The sequence below is a fragment of the Lutzomyia longipalpis genome, chromosome 2, assembly GCF_024334085.1.
Source record: "Lutzomyia longipalpis isolate SR_M1_2022 chromosome 2, ASM2433408v1".
NCBI lineage: Eukaryota > Metazoa > Arthropoda > Insecta > Diptera > Psychodidae > Lutzomyia > Lutzomyia longipalpis.
Genome location: NC_074708.1, coordinates 6191524 through 6209239, shown reverse-complemented (window position 1 = coordinate 6209239; position 17716 = coordinate 6191524). Strand labels below are relative to the sequence as shown.

The 17716-nt window shown below is 35.4% G+C and overlaps 1 protein-coding gene across 1 annotated transcript; it reads right to left on the bottom strand.

Annotated features, from left to right (window-relative positions):
• Positions 1 to 698: 698 nt before the first annotated feature.
• Positions 699 to 17671, bottom strand: LOC129788375 (uncharacterized). Its single transcript, XM_055824350.1, has 11 exons — positions 15690 to 17671; positions 15107 to 15609; positions 14124 to 14758; positions 13457 to 14055; positions 13120 to 13385; positions 12671 to 13049; positions 12206 to 12606; positions 10933 to 11115; positions 5233 to 6790; positions 3688 to 4200; positions 699 to 2199 (listed from the first exon to the last, which is right to left on the bottom strand). The coding sequence occupies exons 1-11, from the start codon at positions 15714 to 15716 to the stop codon at positions 1216 to 1218; spliced, it is 6048 nt and encodes a 2015-aa protein (XP_055680325.1). The 5' UTR covers positions 15717 to 17671; the 3' UTR covers positions 699 to 1215.
• Positions 17672 to 17716: the final 45 nt, after the last annotated feature.

Below are 17716 nucleotides of genomic sequence, written 5' to 3'. Positions count from 1 at the left end.
TTTAGTTGCTGGAAACACAAAAACTAAATTTTCTTATAGAGATTGTGATTTAATCTTTGGGATTCTCGAATTCGACTGATTTTTAGATCAATTTCTTGAGCAATAGGATGGAAGAAAAATTGTTTTGTAAAGCAATTTTTATAGCACATTTTATGTGTCTCGGCTATAACGTTTAAAAGTATCTACTGATTTCTCAGAAATATAAAATTAACGATTATTATCAACAGAATATTGAAAAATTGTTTACTTTGCAAAAATAATTAAAAGATTTTATCTATTTGACTACATTTTTATAAAAATAAAATTTAAAATGTGTCTAGGCTAAATGGTCTAAAACACTTTTTTGCATTTTCTGGCTCTCCTGTTGATTTTAGAGCAAATCTGAATGGATTTTTGGGTCATCCCGTACCCGCAGGAACATCGAATCCATATTCTCTTTTAACTGAAAATTATACAAAATTACCCACGAAAAATTTTTGATTTATCTTACCTTAAACTAGTGCAGATGTCTAATTTTTAGACTAATTTGACAAATTTACAAATGTGTCTTGGATAACTGGTCTAAAATCCCAATAAATTTAGAGAAAAAAACAATTATTCTTTCACGTAATTTTAAGAAAAGGAAATAAATATTTTTTAAAGAATCGACCTCAATCAAATAGTTTTTCACACCAGAGGAAAAATTTGAAAAAAAAGTCTTCAATTCTCACATTTTATTGGCATTTTATGAAATAAGTGCTCATCACTTTTCTTTTACAAATATATTTTTATATTATACAAATAACTATAAGACTAGATTAAATAAACTTAAAGTAATAACATTGTTTTCACTAAAGCGTTTTTTTAACATAAATTTACGCCACGTGTTTTAATAAATTATTCCTTAATTTTTGTTTTCTAATAATTTTGCTTTTAATGTCTCAGTCACAAAAAAAATGAACACATTCTTTTCCCTTCTCACGCTTGAGAAAAGAAAGAATTTCAGTGAGATTATCCGTGTGTGAGGAGAAAGAAAAATGAGAGAAGATGAATGCGAAGAGCAAAAATAAGGAGTTTCACTGTACAATTTCAATGGGAACTAACTAATGCGTGGAAAAGTCCACGAGAGCAATTAGACGAAAGAAAAAATTTAACACCTAAAAACAATGGCCTAAAAAAATCATTTTCAACAATTTGGATGAATTTCTTTGAAAACAGAAAACGTCTTTTTCCCCTTTAAAATACTTTCTTCAGTATCCGCCGGAAACTTCCTGTTTTCTTTATCAATGGCTCCTCCCCTTGACTTGGATGACTATTTGTTCCATCCTGCCCATCCGCTCTGGCATTCAGTTCGGCTGTTCGGGAATTTTGGGCTTTCTGCTTAACTTTGTGATTGTTGCTCGTGGAATTTTGTTTAATTTCTTTGGGGGGCTTTTCCGCAGAATTGGAATGTTGACTCCTATTCCGGGATGTCTTGAAGAGAACTGGTGAGGAGAGACGTCGTGCAATTGTCTCCCTCAGCGGAAAGCTAATACTTCGGCTCTTTTCACTTCCCGCTGATGGAGATTCAATGTGATTTGTTTGGCTTTTGGGCAATTTTTTGCACTCAATACTCAATTCTAATTCACTACTTGTTAAATCCTCAACTGGGACATCGTCCTGACTCTGCTTCTCACTCAGTTCACTTGCATTTGAGCCACTAACCTCCTCAGCATCCCCACCACTAGTTGTCCCTTCCTCATGAACACTCTCATCCTCCTCCGTGATCTCCTCCACGCATCTTCGGGAACTTTTTGCATTTCCATCAGATGCTGCTTTTGTTGCACTACTGCTGAGCTCTTTTGCCTCCTTAGCCTCCTGACCTTCCTCAACAATGCCCTGAGAGCGTTTTATGCAATCCATGAGCATCTTACAGCGACGACTTATGCGCTGATAAGCTCTCGAGTAGAGATAAATGATGAGAATCTGCAGGCATGTAAAGCTGACGCCGAAAACAAAGCAGAATTTGCAAATTTTATCCATAATATCCTCACACTGCACACGCAGAGATTCATGTTGCGTCAACATAAATTCCTTTTTCTCATCAAATCGTCGACTTTGCTCCTCAATTGACACCAAAGCCTTTGCAAAGGACGACTGAAGTTCCTCAACTTGCTTCTTGTACCTCTTCGAGAGCTCCTCCAGATACTGCCCAGACAGGGACATGTTGCGTTCAAGAGCCTAAAACAAACAGAACATCGAGAAAATCTCAATTTTTATCATTCATCGAGGTTTTATGTACATTATGCAAAATGAAAAGAAATCATTGTAATTTGTTATTGAGGTTGCAATCGCTGAAAGAATAAAATTTCTTATCATAAACTCTCAAATTGAAGGATAAAGTGAAGGTATAGGGGAGACAAAGGTCATGAGGGAATAATTTTTCAATTTCTCTTCATTCTTTTAATTTAATTTCTCAAAAAAGGGAGAAAACTCAAAATTAAGGCAACAATTTTATTTATTTTTCAATATTTAATTTCTAAGACTTAAAAAATCAAATTATGGCACCTGAGACACAAACCAAAACTAACTGAAAACGAATTCTATACTTTGTGCTATAAAAATGTCTTCAAGCATTAAATCGAGATTTTTTGTTTGATTCTATCAAAAATCTTTTGATAGAAAGATCTTTAAAGAGCTCTGAAAAAGTAATTTTCCATTAAAAACATCTGTCAAAATCTTATAGGATTATTAAGGAATGTCTAGATAAGTTACATAAATTCTCAATTTTCTTGAAATTTTACGAAAAGGATTCTGAAACTATTCCTTTAATGGAATCTTTTCAATTTTTTTAAATAAAATTTTTTTTATGACATTTTTAACGAAAAAATCTGCATTAAAAAAATTAAATTATGGCATCTGAGACACAAACCAATGAATTAAAACGGTTTCTATCTTCTATGCTATAAATTTTTTTTAATTTTGTTTTTAAGATAACATACTTTATTCTCTACAAATCAATATTAAAAAAATGTTTTATCTTAATTAATTCCCCTGAACCTATCCTCCTCTATATAATCCACCTAATCCAAACAAATCTATAGCGTATTGTGGCGAAAATTAACACGGAACTTCTTGTACTCAATTTAGCTCCTGGAATGCTCTGGAATGTCTATTAAAACACACAAACAAATGATAAGGTGGCCCCATAAATCTTCATCTGTCTTCGCAAATCCCCCTCTCACTCTCAATGTTGGGATAGTATCAAAATTTTTCCATTGCCCCCCACCCCCTCTTATTATCAGAATTTTTCAAGCTTGTGGATTAATTTTAAATAATCATTCAACAAAAGAAATATTTGACAAACTTCACGTGTTTCAATAAATTAAAAGAAAAGCGGGAAAAACGTGTTTTTTTTTTTCTTTTCTTTACAAAATTGATCGATGTTTGTATTTCATCGTGAATTTGTAAATAATTAGCTGCTATCGGTTTATTTTCAAGGGGATTTCACTCTTTGGGTGTATTATCACAGAGAAATCGTTTTAATTTTTAAAAAAATTCCAGAAAGTGTTGTATTTATAAATAGAATTCGCGTTTCAAACACAATTTGATAAGAAAAGTAACTATATTAGGTACACATAAATGGTTGGAGTTGGATGGAAAATTATGTGCGCGAAAATGATAAGACCAATAAATTCATTTTTAAAAGAAACGAAAAAAAGAACTAACCTTGATACGATTTGATAGTCGAAGGAAGACACTTTCACTGTGAGCTGATGATTGCGTTGGGAGATTGTTCCCTGCATCGTTGTTCTGCGACGCTGTATCACCTCCATTTGTTGGGGTATCCTTACCATTCTCTTGCGGTTGCATTCCATGCGGGGGAATGGCCTTAGAATCTACTTGTTCGTGCTCATCCATCCCACTATCTGTGCTATTTTCATTAACTTGTGACACCACCTCATCAATTTGCTCACTTTGGACTAGATTATTGCCACCACCATTGGCAATTTCTGGAGGAACTTCCTCAGGAGAGGGATGAACACCATTTGAAGGAACATTCTCATGAGCTGTGACCTTACTTCCATCACCTCCTACTTGTGGAGATTCTTTCTTCGGTTTTTTACTCTCTTTTCTCTGGTGTGTGGATTGCTTCTTGCCATTGCTGTCTGATTTGTGTTTTTGATCACTTTTAGGCAGTTTCTCTTCCACTTCGGGCTTTAATTCATCTTTTGATGAATTCTAAAAGGATATTTTTGAATGAAAAAGATTCCTTTTAATTCAAAGGATGCATAGAATGGAATAAAAACACTTAAATAACTAATAAATATGCTGGTTATATACGAATTAAGAGCTCTTTAGAATTGTTTTTAGGTATTCTAACGTTTGAGATTAATTTTTTTAACGTTTGACGTTTCTAAGGGCGAAACAAAAAGTTTTTGTTTCAACAAAATTTTTGACGTTTCATTTCAAACATCTGATGCTTCTTATTTTAATGTTTGACGTTTCTTTTCTATCGTTTGACGTTTCTTTTATAATGTATGACGATCTTTTTCTAACGTTTAACGTTTTTATTCTAATTCTTTCTTCTGATGCTTCTTATTTTTACATTTAATGTTTCTTTTCTAACGTTCAATGCCTCTTTTCCAATGTTTGACAATTCTTCTCTACCGTTTGACGTTTTTTTCTCTAAATTTTACTGTTTATTTTCTTACTTTTGTTATTTCTTTTCAAACTTTCAACATTTCTTTCCTAATACCTTTTGCTTTTAATTCGAATGTTTAACATTTTTTTCCAACGTTTTTGATGATTCTTATCTTACGATTGAGGTTTTTTTTTTACTAATTGTTATGTTTATCATTCTTTAACATAATTTGAACATTAAAAAAAGTTTAGGATGATTCCAAAATTAATTAATAAAATTGAAATATTCGGTCCCATTCAGCGACCAAGAAATCCTTGAAATCTTTGAAATTTGTCCTGAAATTTCAACGATTTTAAGGGTCTTTTGGTCGCAGAATACGATCCATTAAAGAATATTTTTATTGAGATAACTGCCGCTTGACTGTCGACTAATTTTCCAACGTTCCGATTAAGTAATAATTATTCTAATTTAAAGTTAAAGCTTGCATTTTTTTTAAATCATTTTTATACTTTTGATTAAAAATTAATAATTAAAGATTAGAAAAAAAACATGGTTAGACTCAAATCAGACTTGCAATAGAGAGGCAGAATTTTTTAAGTAAGAACGTGTAAGAATATTGATCAACTTACCCCATTTGGGAGGATTGTACTCTCTTCCAGGGGAATCATCTTAATTTTATCACCATTCTGATCGAATTTCTCCGAACCAATTAGCCCCTTTTCCGTCTCAGGAATGGAACTCGTCACTGAATCATTCCAAATCTTCAGATTGGGATTCAATCCAATGTGATTCTCAACGGCAGCTGCTAAATTGCACAGTGCTATTAAGTATTTCCGCGGAAGAAGGTGGGAAAAGTAGTTGATTCTCTTTGGATTTACTTCCCCACCACCCTCTTGGAGGTCAACATCAATAAGATGCTGACATTCACTTGACCCGTAGACAATTTCTCGAACTCGCGGACGCTGAAGTAGCTCGAGCAAGAAGGTGTGCTTGCAATTCAGCATGGTTGTCACATCAGCCACCAATTCCCTGGAGCAATTTGCACAGTTTATCACGTAGGCAAATGTGAAGCAACCGTGGGGGGGTGTGAGGTGCATTTGGGTTTGTGCTGTGGCATTGGTGGCTGCTGAGGAATCACCCTTGCTTAGAACTTCCGCTGCCTTCTTGACGATCGACAACACAGCATCACTGGCTGATTTGAAAATGTTGTTTTTGGCATTATTCTTGGGGCTGTCGGGTGTCTCGAGATCACCCTCATCATCGAAGACCCCCTCACTGATCTCTGGGTGATTTTCCGCCGTTTCAAATGCCTCAAATTCCGACGTTCCGTAGACACGAAAAAGCGAAATGGGGCAAAAGTGTTCCTTGCTGTAGTGCGAATTAATCTCCACGCGTATGAATTTGCCAAAAACAAGCGGATGGAGGTTGTACTTTTGCACATTTCGCTCATCTTTGGCCGTAAATTGACCCACATTGAGCCATTCCCGCGTCGGGAAGCGATTACTCACGGAAACGCTAAAATCTCTCGGTGAGGATGAGTAAAGTTCAAAATTTGCCAGTTCAACGTTCTCCGCACGTATTGCCTCGCAGAGTTCCACAACAAACCATATTTTACTCGTACACGGACTCAGTAGATACTCATCCTTGGACGCCGAGAGGACGGAACTGGAACTCTCAGCCTCCGGATTGGCAATGATGATTTTTGCACCACAATCGGGTGATGCATAATTTTTGGCACGTACTTTCACTTTGAGCGCAGAGCTCTGATCTGTGGCATTTTTCTTCGTTGCCGATGAATTCGTTGCCTCCTTCTCCAGCTTCTTTTCCGCCTCCTCCATTTGCTTTTGCGTCCACTCCGAGAAGACGGGAATTATATTCTCCTCAAGGGGAATTTCCGGCAGCTCAAAGGGCTGCGTTGAGGGTATTCCAAGAGCCGGTTTCAAGTCTACCTTCACAAGAACCCCATCCCTTCCGGGGGTTTCATTGAGCACCCCCTGTGTTCCATCTACGTGGACACTGTCCCCCTCCTGCCCACCCACAACCTTCTGTGGCTCCTCAGTCGTTGCATTTGATGCTTCATCCTCCACCAAATGCAATTCAATGGTTTTCTCATACTCCTGCCTTAAATCAAGATCAACAATCTCCGATTTTTCTCCGTAGAATGATGATGAGTCTGTTGATGAATTACTAAATGAAAAAAAGACAGAGAAACAAGAACAACATTAAAATTTGTCTTGTTTTCATTTCGCAACAAAAATCTCGCTTAAATGGCGCCAATAAATGGTGACAAAACCAGAAAAGATCGAAACAACTTTAAACTAGATCACCTTTCAGCATTTTTCTCATTTTTCTCTGTAAGAAAAAAATTCCCCTTTGACCAGTTCTTTGACTCAAAATCAATTTTAAATTGTAAATAAATCTTTGATTTTTTTTTGTTAATCAACTAAAACTAATATTGAATAACGATCGAGTACAATCAAATATGTAGAAAAATGCTCAAATACCCAAAATATTATGAAAAAATGTTTAACTTTTCAAAGTTCAAGAGATATTTCTGCAATTTATCATCACATAAATAGGAGGAAAATAGATAAAATTTGAAATGTATAGAAAACAAATAAAAATAAAAGAAAGTCAATAATGTTATTCAATGTCTTTTAATTTTTATGAACATTTTATTCCATTTCTTTTTATTAATAATTTATTATAAAGTATGCAATATCTAGAACAGTCAAGTGGTAAAAAACTTTTATTTTCCCACATTATTTCATAACTACATAATACTCCAGAGAAATTGAAAACGATAAAAAGAAATGATTTAACAAATTCGAGGCCATTAAACGGCTAAAAGATTTAACTGATATTATTTTAATACGCCGTAATAAATCGAGGTGTAAAAATCATTTGACAGGTTTTACAATTACCCGGCTGTCAATGTTTTACACTAAACTTTAACCCTTTTGCGTTATTTGGGACATTTGGGGCATACGTTGACCCAAACATTTTACTTTCTCGATTTTGAATGAATTTATTTTTTTCTTTGGTTAGAAATACATCAAATTCATACAAAAGAGATTAAAGAAGACGTTTTCACTGAGAAAAATCCCTTGAAAGCATCTACAGAATAAATATCGTGATAGAAAGAGTGCATGTTTCAATGTTTTTATGTTTCACGAGGACCCGAAAAGGTTAAAAGATTTTCTTCTAGTTTCCCATCTTCTGAAGAAATTATAGTTTTATTGAGAGTTTTCTTTTTTTACGCCTTATAGAATTTTACAGGATTTATTGGCTATTCTTAATTGCAATCAATTAAACGTTTCATGACAATCAATGTCACTTAATTTTTGTACAGACGGAAAAAAGGATTAAATCGAATCCTTTTTGAGGTGAAAAAATACTTGAATTTTCCTTTATTTTGAACGTATTAAACACACGGTAAAAAAATGGTGTAGAAAATTATCAATGGTCCAACCGGGTAAACTTTTACTACACATCAATTTTTTACATGTCGCGTAGAAAACAATTCCGGTGTATTTTATCGATCTTCAATGTGTTAAACTATATCCAATTTTTATTCACAGATTTTATGACCAAACATTAATATTTCTTTTAATTAACTCAACAAGTTGGACGAGGAATTATTGAACTCACAAATAAAAATTGTTTCTATATAACCATTTATCACTTTCTCAAGCCGCGTGATAAATAGCTCTGGAGCCATGTTAATCAACTGAAAATACTGGGAAAGCCTGATGACAATTTGTCGCACTCAAAAAAATATTCTTATTTGACCCGAAAATTTGATTTTTATTCTTTCAGTGTGTGACAACTTCCTGGATGTGCAGATAAATAATTTATTTCTCGTGGAATTTACATAAAATATTATTTAATTTGAACGAATGTTGCAAAGCTGTTTACCATAGAATGGTGAGAATGATAAACTGCTCGAGGAGGGATACGAGCGACATTTAAAGTATTCCAAAGCACAATATGCGCGATCTTAATCACAGAAATAGTAACTCTATACTGTCGCACTTGTTCAATGTTGTACTCCACCAAAGCAGCAGCAGCAGCAACAACAAAAAACTACAGTGTGTGAAGTTTTTAGTTTAAAGAGTGAAGAAAAAAAATCTATTACAGCACAACACAAGTTTTTCCTTCCAAAGATGTTCTCAATCGCCTGTGTGCGCTGCACCACAATATGTGTATTGGATTTCGTAACAAGGTGTTGATTTGGGGGAGGAAAAATATTAAAATAAACTCTTTATTTTCACCCAACGTCACTCTTTAGCAAATCACTACGCACTTGTGGATTTCCTTAATATTTCTGCGACTAACTTGAAGGCAAAACGTTGACTTTGAAGTTTCAGTTTTTTTTATCAGTTCACATTTAGAACTTTTCGCCGCAGACACGCCAAATTTCCCGAAAGAATTTAATTTTCTCTAAAAAAAAGTAGCGACAGGTAACTATTTTGCATTATCACTGCTCTAATAGCTGGATTTATTTTTGCATTTACATATTAAAAACATTTCAAGGCAAGGTGTGCAAAAAATTAGGAAAATACATTCTGGATTAATTATCGGGTTGATGAAAATATTCTAGCATGTCGATTTAGCTGTTTTTTCTAGCTTCCTTTCAAAGGTTTTACTTAATGTTCTTAATGTATTTTTTTTTAATTTTATTAACCCTTTCAGGTCCGTGATCAATCTAGCGAGTTGATTGAACTAAAAATAATTTTTATTGGTTCCTTTGAGCTCAAATAAGACATTTTTAGTAAAAATTCCCAACTCAAAAATTTTCATTTTTTCGTCCTTCCTGACACCTTGGGAATGTCCTTTTGTGGTCATAAAATGATCAGGGATTGTAAAGACATAGTCTTGTACTAATTTGGACTCAATATTCATAAAATAACTATACAAAATAAAACATTTTCAAAATCGAGTGTTTGGGTCAGCGTATAACCCAATTGACTTTAAAGGGTTAAGTAAGAGTTTTTTTTTATCTTCTTGACGTTAGAAATTAAACAAACTGAATGAAACTCTTTCAAACATTTTAATTGTAAAAGAGTCTAAAAACAATAAGAAACTCCTAAAAAGGATTTTTATTATCTACTCGAAATTAGTGGCAAAAACTCAGCAAAAATTGATTAAAAAGGCAAAAAGTGACGTCATTATTCTATTTTTTAAAACTTTTTCAATGCATGATGCATAAAAATACTTTGTAAAAAATAATATCGATGAAGCATTTGCATGAATGCTTTATGGTGCTATGCTTATGCATTTTTAAGAGACAAAAAATTGATTATTTTTTTCATGCGGAATCGTATAAACTCCTTCAGTAGAAATGCCTCAATTAGGGGAGACCGGAGTTAAAAAAGTCACTTAAGGGTTTAGAAAAAGCTCAAAATATCACATTTCCCAAATAGATAAAGCGAAATGTATAGCTCATTTCTTTAAGAAAACTGCCCTAAAAATCTTTCTCAGATCATTTTGTTCTATCTAGCTAGGAAATATGATATTTTATGCTTTTTCCAAATCCTTAAGTGACTTTATTAGCCCCGCCTTCCCCTATACAGTCGTGCCTTGGCATAAGATAGTTTAGGATATACTCTTCACACTCATTATTTTCAATACGCGAGAGCAGTACATCCTAGACTATCTTATGCCAAGGCACGAGTGTATTCAATTTAATAGATCAATGAACAAAACAAGAATTTTCTATGTGACTTGTCTCATGTTATTGACAGTCTGCAGTGTGGGGAATTCACACCGCGATAAATCCAGCAATTGCCAATCGGCGGTGAGCACGTGGGTATCTACATAGCTGTACCCCGCGAGCATATGGCTTGCACACGCTTTTTTTGAGCAATTGCCTGGCGCTATTTCGTCATAAAAGCAATGGGAGCTCCATTAAAATCAAATAGAGTGGATTCTCCAAACAAAATAGCAGTTCAACTGTTAAAATTCTCTCCGTGGGAATTTTTCTTGATACGATTTGCAACAATGGGAGGAAATTGTGCAATCTCTGAGGCACCAAAAGGCACCCAAATACATCCTCTACAACAACATTAATTTTCGGTTTATGAAAAATCAATTGGAATTAAGTAGTGCCTTTAGTTTGTGGGGGCAGGCAATTAGTTGTGTCCCCGGAATGGGCGAGATTATTGATTTTCTCCGCGTTAATTCATAAATTATTTAGTTACCGCCTCTTGTCCACGGAAATTTCGGAGAATTATTCAATTTTAACCCTCTCGTGTGTTGAATTGAAATTACTTGTGAGGCATGAAATTCTGGGATTCTTTGTAAGTAGAGAATATTTCCTTCCTTACCCTTCTGCAGCAGATCGTGAAGGCTTCTCTAAAAATAGCAACTCCTTTATACTTGATGCATCTCTGAAGAAACTCCGAGACTGCGATGAACTATACTTGGAGATGAATTCACTGGATTTGTTCTCCTTTGTCCATTTGGCCAGAGAAGGGGCTTCTTTGGATGCTGCATCGCAAATGACGAGGCTGTGCAGTAAGAAAGGAGGAGGAAAACACAGACAGTTTGTTTTTAGTCAATTTTCACGCAGTTTAGGGGTTAATTTGTATGCGGACTTACCTCAAGACAATAGCGGCTAGTATAAATTTACACCACAAACAGGAAAATTTATTCTTCATGCTTATTTTTCACATTTTCCACACAGGATTCCTTTTGCGTAAAAGCACCACCAACTTCGTCATCAAAATGACTCAACTTAAGAGTGTCACTGATTACAGAGCATCGGCCCTGTGTTTGCTTCGGGCAAATCCCCACAAGATAATCCCAGAGCCTCACTGAATTCCTCTAAATCACTTCCGGGAGAGCACTTTTGATGGAATCCCCCAGAGGAATTTAGGTCAGGATTTTTACTAAATTTTCCCGCAGATGCGGCAAATTCTGACTTTTCCTCAATTTCTCTCTGACGTGGGATAGTTTTCGCCCCACAGAACTTCCCAGAGAACTCTCTGTGGCAATCTCAGAGGAGATTTAAGTACTTTTTGCTGGTATTTTTCTTGGCACAGCACTTCCGGACTTTTTGTTTACAACAAAATTCTTTATGGGAGTTCTGTCAAAAATTCTTACGATCGCGTAGTAACGGAATTTCACAATAATTTCCAACTTCCCGACACAATTGAACTCCCGCACTCAACCACACGTGCACCACGACTGAACTTTCTGTGGAAATTTCTATTTTCCCTTTGCTTTTTTATCAAAAATCACGCTGATTTGCAAAAATATTAAAAATATTCGCTTGTTGTGTTATCAGCGTACGTAAATGTTTGTGAATGAAAAATCAACGAAGGTGAACGAAAGATGAACGAAGGAGAAAAGGTTGGTTTTTTGAATATTCTCATCGAAGTGTTCGTTTTGTAACGGACTACTTTTCTGAGTTTGGGAGAATTAATATTTTTTTGCTAAAAAATGTTATTATAAAATAAAATAAGGCAGTTTTCCTGAATAGTTTGTTTTTCTTTTCATGAAATTTTTCTTCAGGATCACATAAATCTTAAGCGTAGATCCAAAAGAGGCATTTAAGGATAATTCTAGAGAGATTATAAATGAATTTATTAAGTATGCTCTTTAATACAAGTCCCCATTCGCATTTTAATCGCAACAATTTCTCGATTTATCTCATCAAAACGCCTCAAGATTTCCTCTTCCATCTTATCCAATTTCTCCCCCAAGTTCGTTGAATGATTCCTCCTGTCGTCATCTGGGTCAACCTGCAGGGCAATCGGGGGTGGTGTTGATCGGGGATTTCGACAAAATATCCTCGAATTATCCGAGATGGTTTTTGGGCGAGGATTTGTGGAATTTTGCGTTGTATTCTTCCTCAATTGTACGTGATTGAGTTTATCCGCAATTGACTCTTTGAACATGTTGTAGTTTTGGTAGTTTCTCTTCCGCTTAATACTCTGATTCCTATCACGTCTTTCAGCTACTAATTTATATATTGAAAGCATAAGATCTTTGGGAAGCTGCAAAACAAGAGGAATTTTTGAAAAATCTTCTGAAGGATCTAAAGGAAAACGGGGCACATACTCTTTTCTCTCTAGGATCATTTGGTTTAATGCAAAACTGCAGGTGCCACCGTGATGTCCGGAGGAGGGCACTTCGTTGGCATATTGCAAGGATCCTTGGTGGGAGTTTAATGAGTAGCTTGGAGAAGAAGAGACTTTCGAGACGTGAAACAAGTTCAGCTTGTCGTGAGAGACGATCCAACCCGGCAGAAGCTTGCAATCCCTGAATATCACTTACAGCGAGACCTACCAGGAGATTCGTAAGGATCACCGTGACAAGGAGGACAAATGCAAGGAACATTGCATGGGATGTCACAGGGTAATTCAGTGGTTCGTCTCTGTAGAAGATATCCTCAAATTCCAGCTCTCCCGCCATCATTGTTATAGTTTTCAGGAAAGCCCTTAAAAGGAATTTTTAATTTTTTATCTCATGTTTAATTGAAGGAAGCATAAAGAGCCCCAACAACATACCATGGAACTGTGTTAAAGGCAGGATAACCAACGAAGAGAACATCAAAACTTAGGCTAAATGCAATGAGAAGGCAACAATATGCTAAGAGGAACTTGGAAAAGTTTACAGCAACTTTTGTGAACATTTGCACGTAGAGGCCAAAAATTGGGAATCTTCCCACAAGCATCATCAGTTCCACCCACACAAGAAATATTGCAACAGCTGCCATGTGATGTTGCCATTTGGGTACAAGTCGAAGATCCTCAGAGAGCAGAGCTTGAGGTGTCTGAAAGCAAATTGACGAGAATTGTTTAAAAAACTTCAAAGGAAATCATTAAAAATTAATCCTTTACTCACAGCACAGAGAAAGGCTCCTAGAATTATGGTCCATTGCAACCAATTCTCCCAGTACTTGACGTAGGAGCTAAATCCGTGGGCCATTTGAAAGAGTTCCTTTGCCAAGAGAAGACAATTGAGGATGAGCACCAAATATCCAATGGGTACAGCATACGAGGGAATATTGCAGTTAATATTGCTGCTACTGACGGTTGCAGCAGTATCCACAGGGCAGTTCTTCGTATAAACCCCCAGAACGTAGAGGGTAAAGAGGAGGACGAAGATTGAATGAAAAAATAAACTGAAGAGGAAAAACTTTCGAATACGTCGCCATTTGAGGAAGAGAAAAGTCTCACAGAGAGGATGCTTGAGGATACGCTTCTGCCCAACTTCAATGAATGCCAACAGGAGTTCCGTCTCTCCGCGCTCATTGTTGGGCACAAGGAGTCTAAAATCCAGCTTTATCTCACAATCAACATCACCAATTTCATGCTCATTCACCTTAATTGAGCTATCGAGCTTTGATATGTACTTCGGGATGACTTCTGGAGTACGACGAACAATGAATGAGAGTGCGCTCACGCCTCCATTCGTACGGGATGTTATGTCTGCGCCGTGCTCTGAAAAAAAAAAAGAACGAAAACAAGAAATTAATCCAACTGGCGGCTGTTTGATCATTTATGCATACCAATGAGCATGTTAACGCAAGAACTGAATTCATTGAGAGCGGCTATGTGAAGTGGTGTGTAGCCATAGTTGTCGGGGCGATTAACATCAACACCCGCACGAAGAAGCATCTTGGCGCAATCCCATGATTTGTTGTCTTTTACAATTGCCGCATGAAGGGCTGTCCTGCCGTCCTTATAAACTGTATGAACATCAGCACCACGCTTCAGAAGGAGCTCCAATGTTGCTGTAGCCTGACTCAGACAAGCAAGAATCAGCGGTGTCTGATCCAGGTGATTTCTCACGTCAATCTTTGCCCCAGCATCCAGCAGCAATCGCACGCATTCAGTGTAATCATCTTCAGCTACAAGATGCAGTGCTGTGAGACGTCTCTTCCCAAACTGCGATCTAACATCAGCACCATGATCCAAAAGGAGTTTCATACACTTGTCGTACCCTAAGCTGGCAGCTACATGCAATGGGGTTTCCGTGTAAACTTGCGGGGTATTGGGATTGGCGCCATATTGCAGTAGCATTTGAACACAGTGCACATGATTCCTCTCAACAGCATAGTGCAAAGCTGATCTTCTCTCAATTCCTGCATTCAATTGAGCACCGTTGCGCAGTAGAAGTTGAATACATTCAGCACTACCAGCGCTGGAATTAAAATTGAAGATTTAACGTTATAAAAAATCCGAAAAGTTCAGTTAAAATTTAAATTCAGCGAAATTTTTGAAAGAATCTGGAAAGAGACGCCATTTTGGAACACACAGCGTGGTGAATTAAATGCTTGAAATATTTGTGAATTAATTAACGTGTTTTTGTTGAGATAAAGATCACAAAGAATGGAAAAGCAGATTTAGATGATTTTTAGGATATTTAGGCATGTTTTAGGAGGAAAAATTTCTAGTTTCGTATTCATTTTTGGATGAAAAAAAAAAAACATGGCGTCAGGGCACAATCGTTTTGAATGATTGGAAGAAATTTTTCAAAGAGCCAACCTACCTTGCAGCACAATGAAGTGGTGTAGCTTTCATACTTTCATCCCAATGATGTGCCTTCGCGCCATGCCGCAACAGGACTTTTGTCGTGAAGAAATCTCCTCGGGAGCAGGATAAATGAAGTGGAGTACGTCCTTTGAGGTCAGTGGCATTTGGGTCAGCATTAAACTCATTCAGCAGGGACACCACACAACTCGGGCGTTGATGCCACACAGCCAGCAACAAAGCAGTATTAACATCACGCTGAATGTGGGCTAAACCATCTAAATCGCCGCAATCAATTAATTCGTAGATTTTTTCCGAGTTTGGCAAATTCTTGAGGGAATTGTCAATTTCACACGATTGCCAGATCTCCTGTTCACATGGGGTGTGATGCTGCCGATTTGGTATGCTGGACAGATCAACTGTTCCACCTTCAACGCTACTCTCACTTGAGATGCTCTTATTGTCCTCCTCCTCCGCATCGATGGTGTCCTGATTCTTTTGATTCCACTTTAAATCATTTTCCTACATTAATTATGTATTATGCGTAAACATTATGTTGGTATTTAATTGTATATGTGTTAGCATAAGAGATTGTTACTTACAATGATTGAAAATCTCACTGAATCCATTTTTTATCTTTTTTTTTACACAAAATGTATTTATTTAATTATTTATTTCTTTTACGCGGATTAAGCTAAAGGTATCTTTTTACATTTAATCTGTTATTTGCATCCTTTGTCCATAAATAGCATAAATCTTTAAAAATTCTCCATCAATGCAATTGCAAAATTTTTTAATCTTCTTCATTTTATAGTTAGAAAAAAATTGCCAAAATGATCCCAAAAAACTCTTAAATAATTTATTGATAAAATTGAAAGAAAATAAACACGGAATACTTAAAAGAAATAATCTCTCCCAGCATCAAGTATCAGTGAAAAGGCGATAAATTGTACGGAAATTGAACATAAAACATGGGGAAATGTGAATAAAAAATTCTTTTACTGCAATATTATTGTTTATATCTCAAACACGAGATTCGTTGGTACAAATACAGTGAACAAGACGAAAAAAAATCGTGTTGATATGCTTACTGTAGTGTACTATAATTAACCCCCGTGCCTCATTAATGTGTGCTTCGAATAATATTGATCTTGTGGTCTTGTGGCTAATTTCTGTGCACAACATGTAAAAAAAATTGTAGGTGATCGTGGCTATATGGAAACATAAGTATATGATGAAAAACAATTGAGATAAAGCGTGTAAAATGGAAGTTTTTTTTTCTTTCATTTAGCTTTGTTATGCTCTAGAAATGTTTATCAGCCTCCATGCATGATAGCAGGAAATACAATCCCCGTTGCTGGTTAAACTTTCTTTGCTAATTGATAGTGTAATATTGATTGGGAAAAAAAGAAGTTAGCATGATCAGTCGTTGCGCCCTTATTCCGGCACAAGATATTTATTCAAATGAATCTTTTTGCATTTTGCGGTGTATAAACTTTGTGCATAAATCATAAAATTCGCGGCGCGATGATGGAGTGAATTAATCATGCTGCACTCCTATAATAAAATCTGCGTGAGTTTTTATTCGTTTAAAATTCTGCTAAGTTGTTGCATCTGCTTCTCTTAAAGTTTTGAGAATTTCATTCAATTTTAGGAATTAAAAAAATTTAAAGTAATAAAAAAAAATCATAGGTTTCATTAAAGGACGTTATGCACAATATATGGAAAATTCATTATGTTTTATTTTAAATAGTTAGAATAATCTATAAATTCTCTCTTGAAAAGTCGTAAAGAATTAAATGGAAATTTCATTTATTCTATAAAATTCTTCCAAACAAATTTTCTCATTTTCTCAGGTGTCATTAACCCACTGAGGATCACAGAGAACTTCTCAATATAGTTGCAAATGTATAAAATTCTCAAGACTTTGTATACAACCAATGCAATGTACACAAATTGAAAAGTGCGGAGCTTTGGAAGAATCTGTGAACTTGGAAAGTGTGGCACGGATCTTATTTTGGCATTTTTCTTCTTATAATTTTATTTTAAGAACAAAGATCCAAATAGTAATTTTTTTTCCTATTGCATCTCAATAAACAGCACGTTTTTTGTTGATTGGTATTCAGGTGAATCACACACACACACCTTCAACAATTTCTTCAATTTTCTTTTAGAACAAACACTTTTTTTTCCTTTTAATTGTTTATTTTAAATCACCAATAAAGTTATTTATTTTTATGAGAACACTCCAAAATAAAAATAAATTTTAATTCCAGATCGATGAGCTCATCCTACAACACTGTGTCCTTCTTAATTAGACATGGATTTATTTTAAGTAATTAATACTCTGTGTGAATTTAATGTAAAGCACGCATAATTAATTCACTACACGCATATTCTCATAAATCATTGATAAAAATTCACAATTTTTTAACTGAAAATTGTTCACAAATTGTTTTTTTTCTTGGAATGTGTTCTTTTAATAAATTTCAATACTATTTATGGTGAATGAATAATATAAGAAAAAGTAACGAGAGAACGATCTCAATTTAAATTGCGTCCACTTCGATGGGTTGATGATCACAGACTGAAGGAAAAATTCACACTTAAGTGATGAACGTATTCGTAG

Excerpts from the sequence above, each read along its gene's own strand:
- LOC129788375 (XM_055824350.1), bottom strand. The coding sequence starts at position 15,716 with ATGGATTCAGTGAGATTTTCAATCATT. Across the intron at positions 13,050-13,119 it reads GCCTTTAACACAGTTCCATG|GGCTTTCCTGAAAACTATAA; the intron begins GTATGTTGTTGG and ends ATTCCTTTTAAG. Across the intron at positions 4,201-5,232 it reads GTACAATCCTCCCAAATGGG|AATTCATCAAAAGATGAATT; the intron begins GTAAGTTGATCA and ends ATATCCTTTTAG.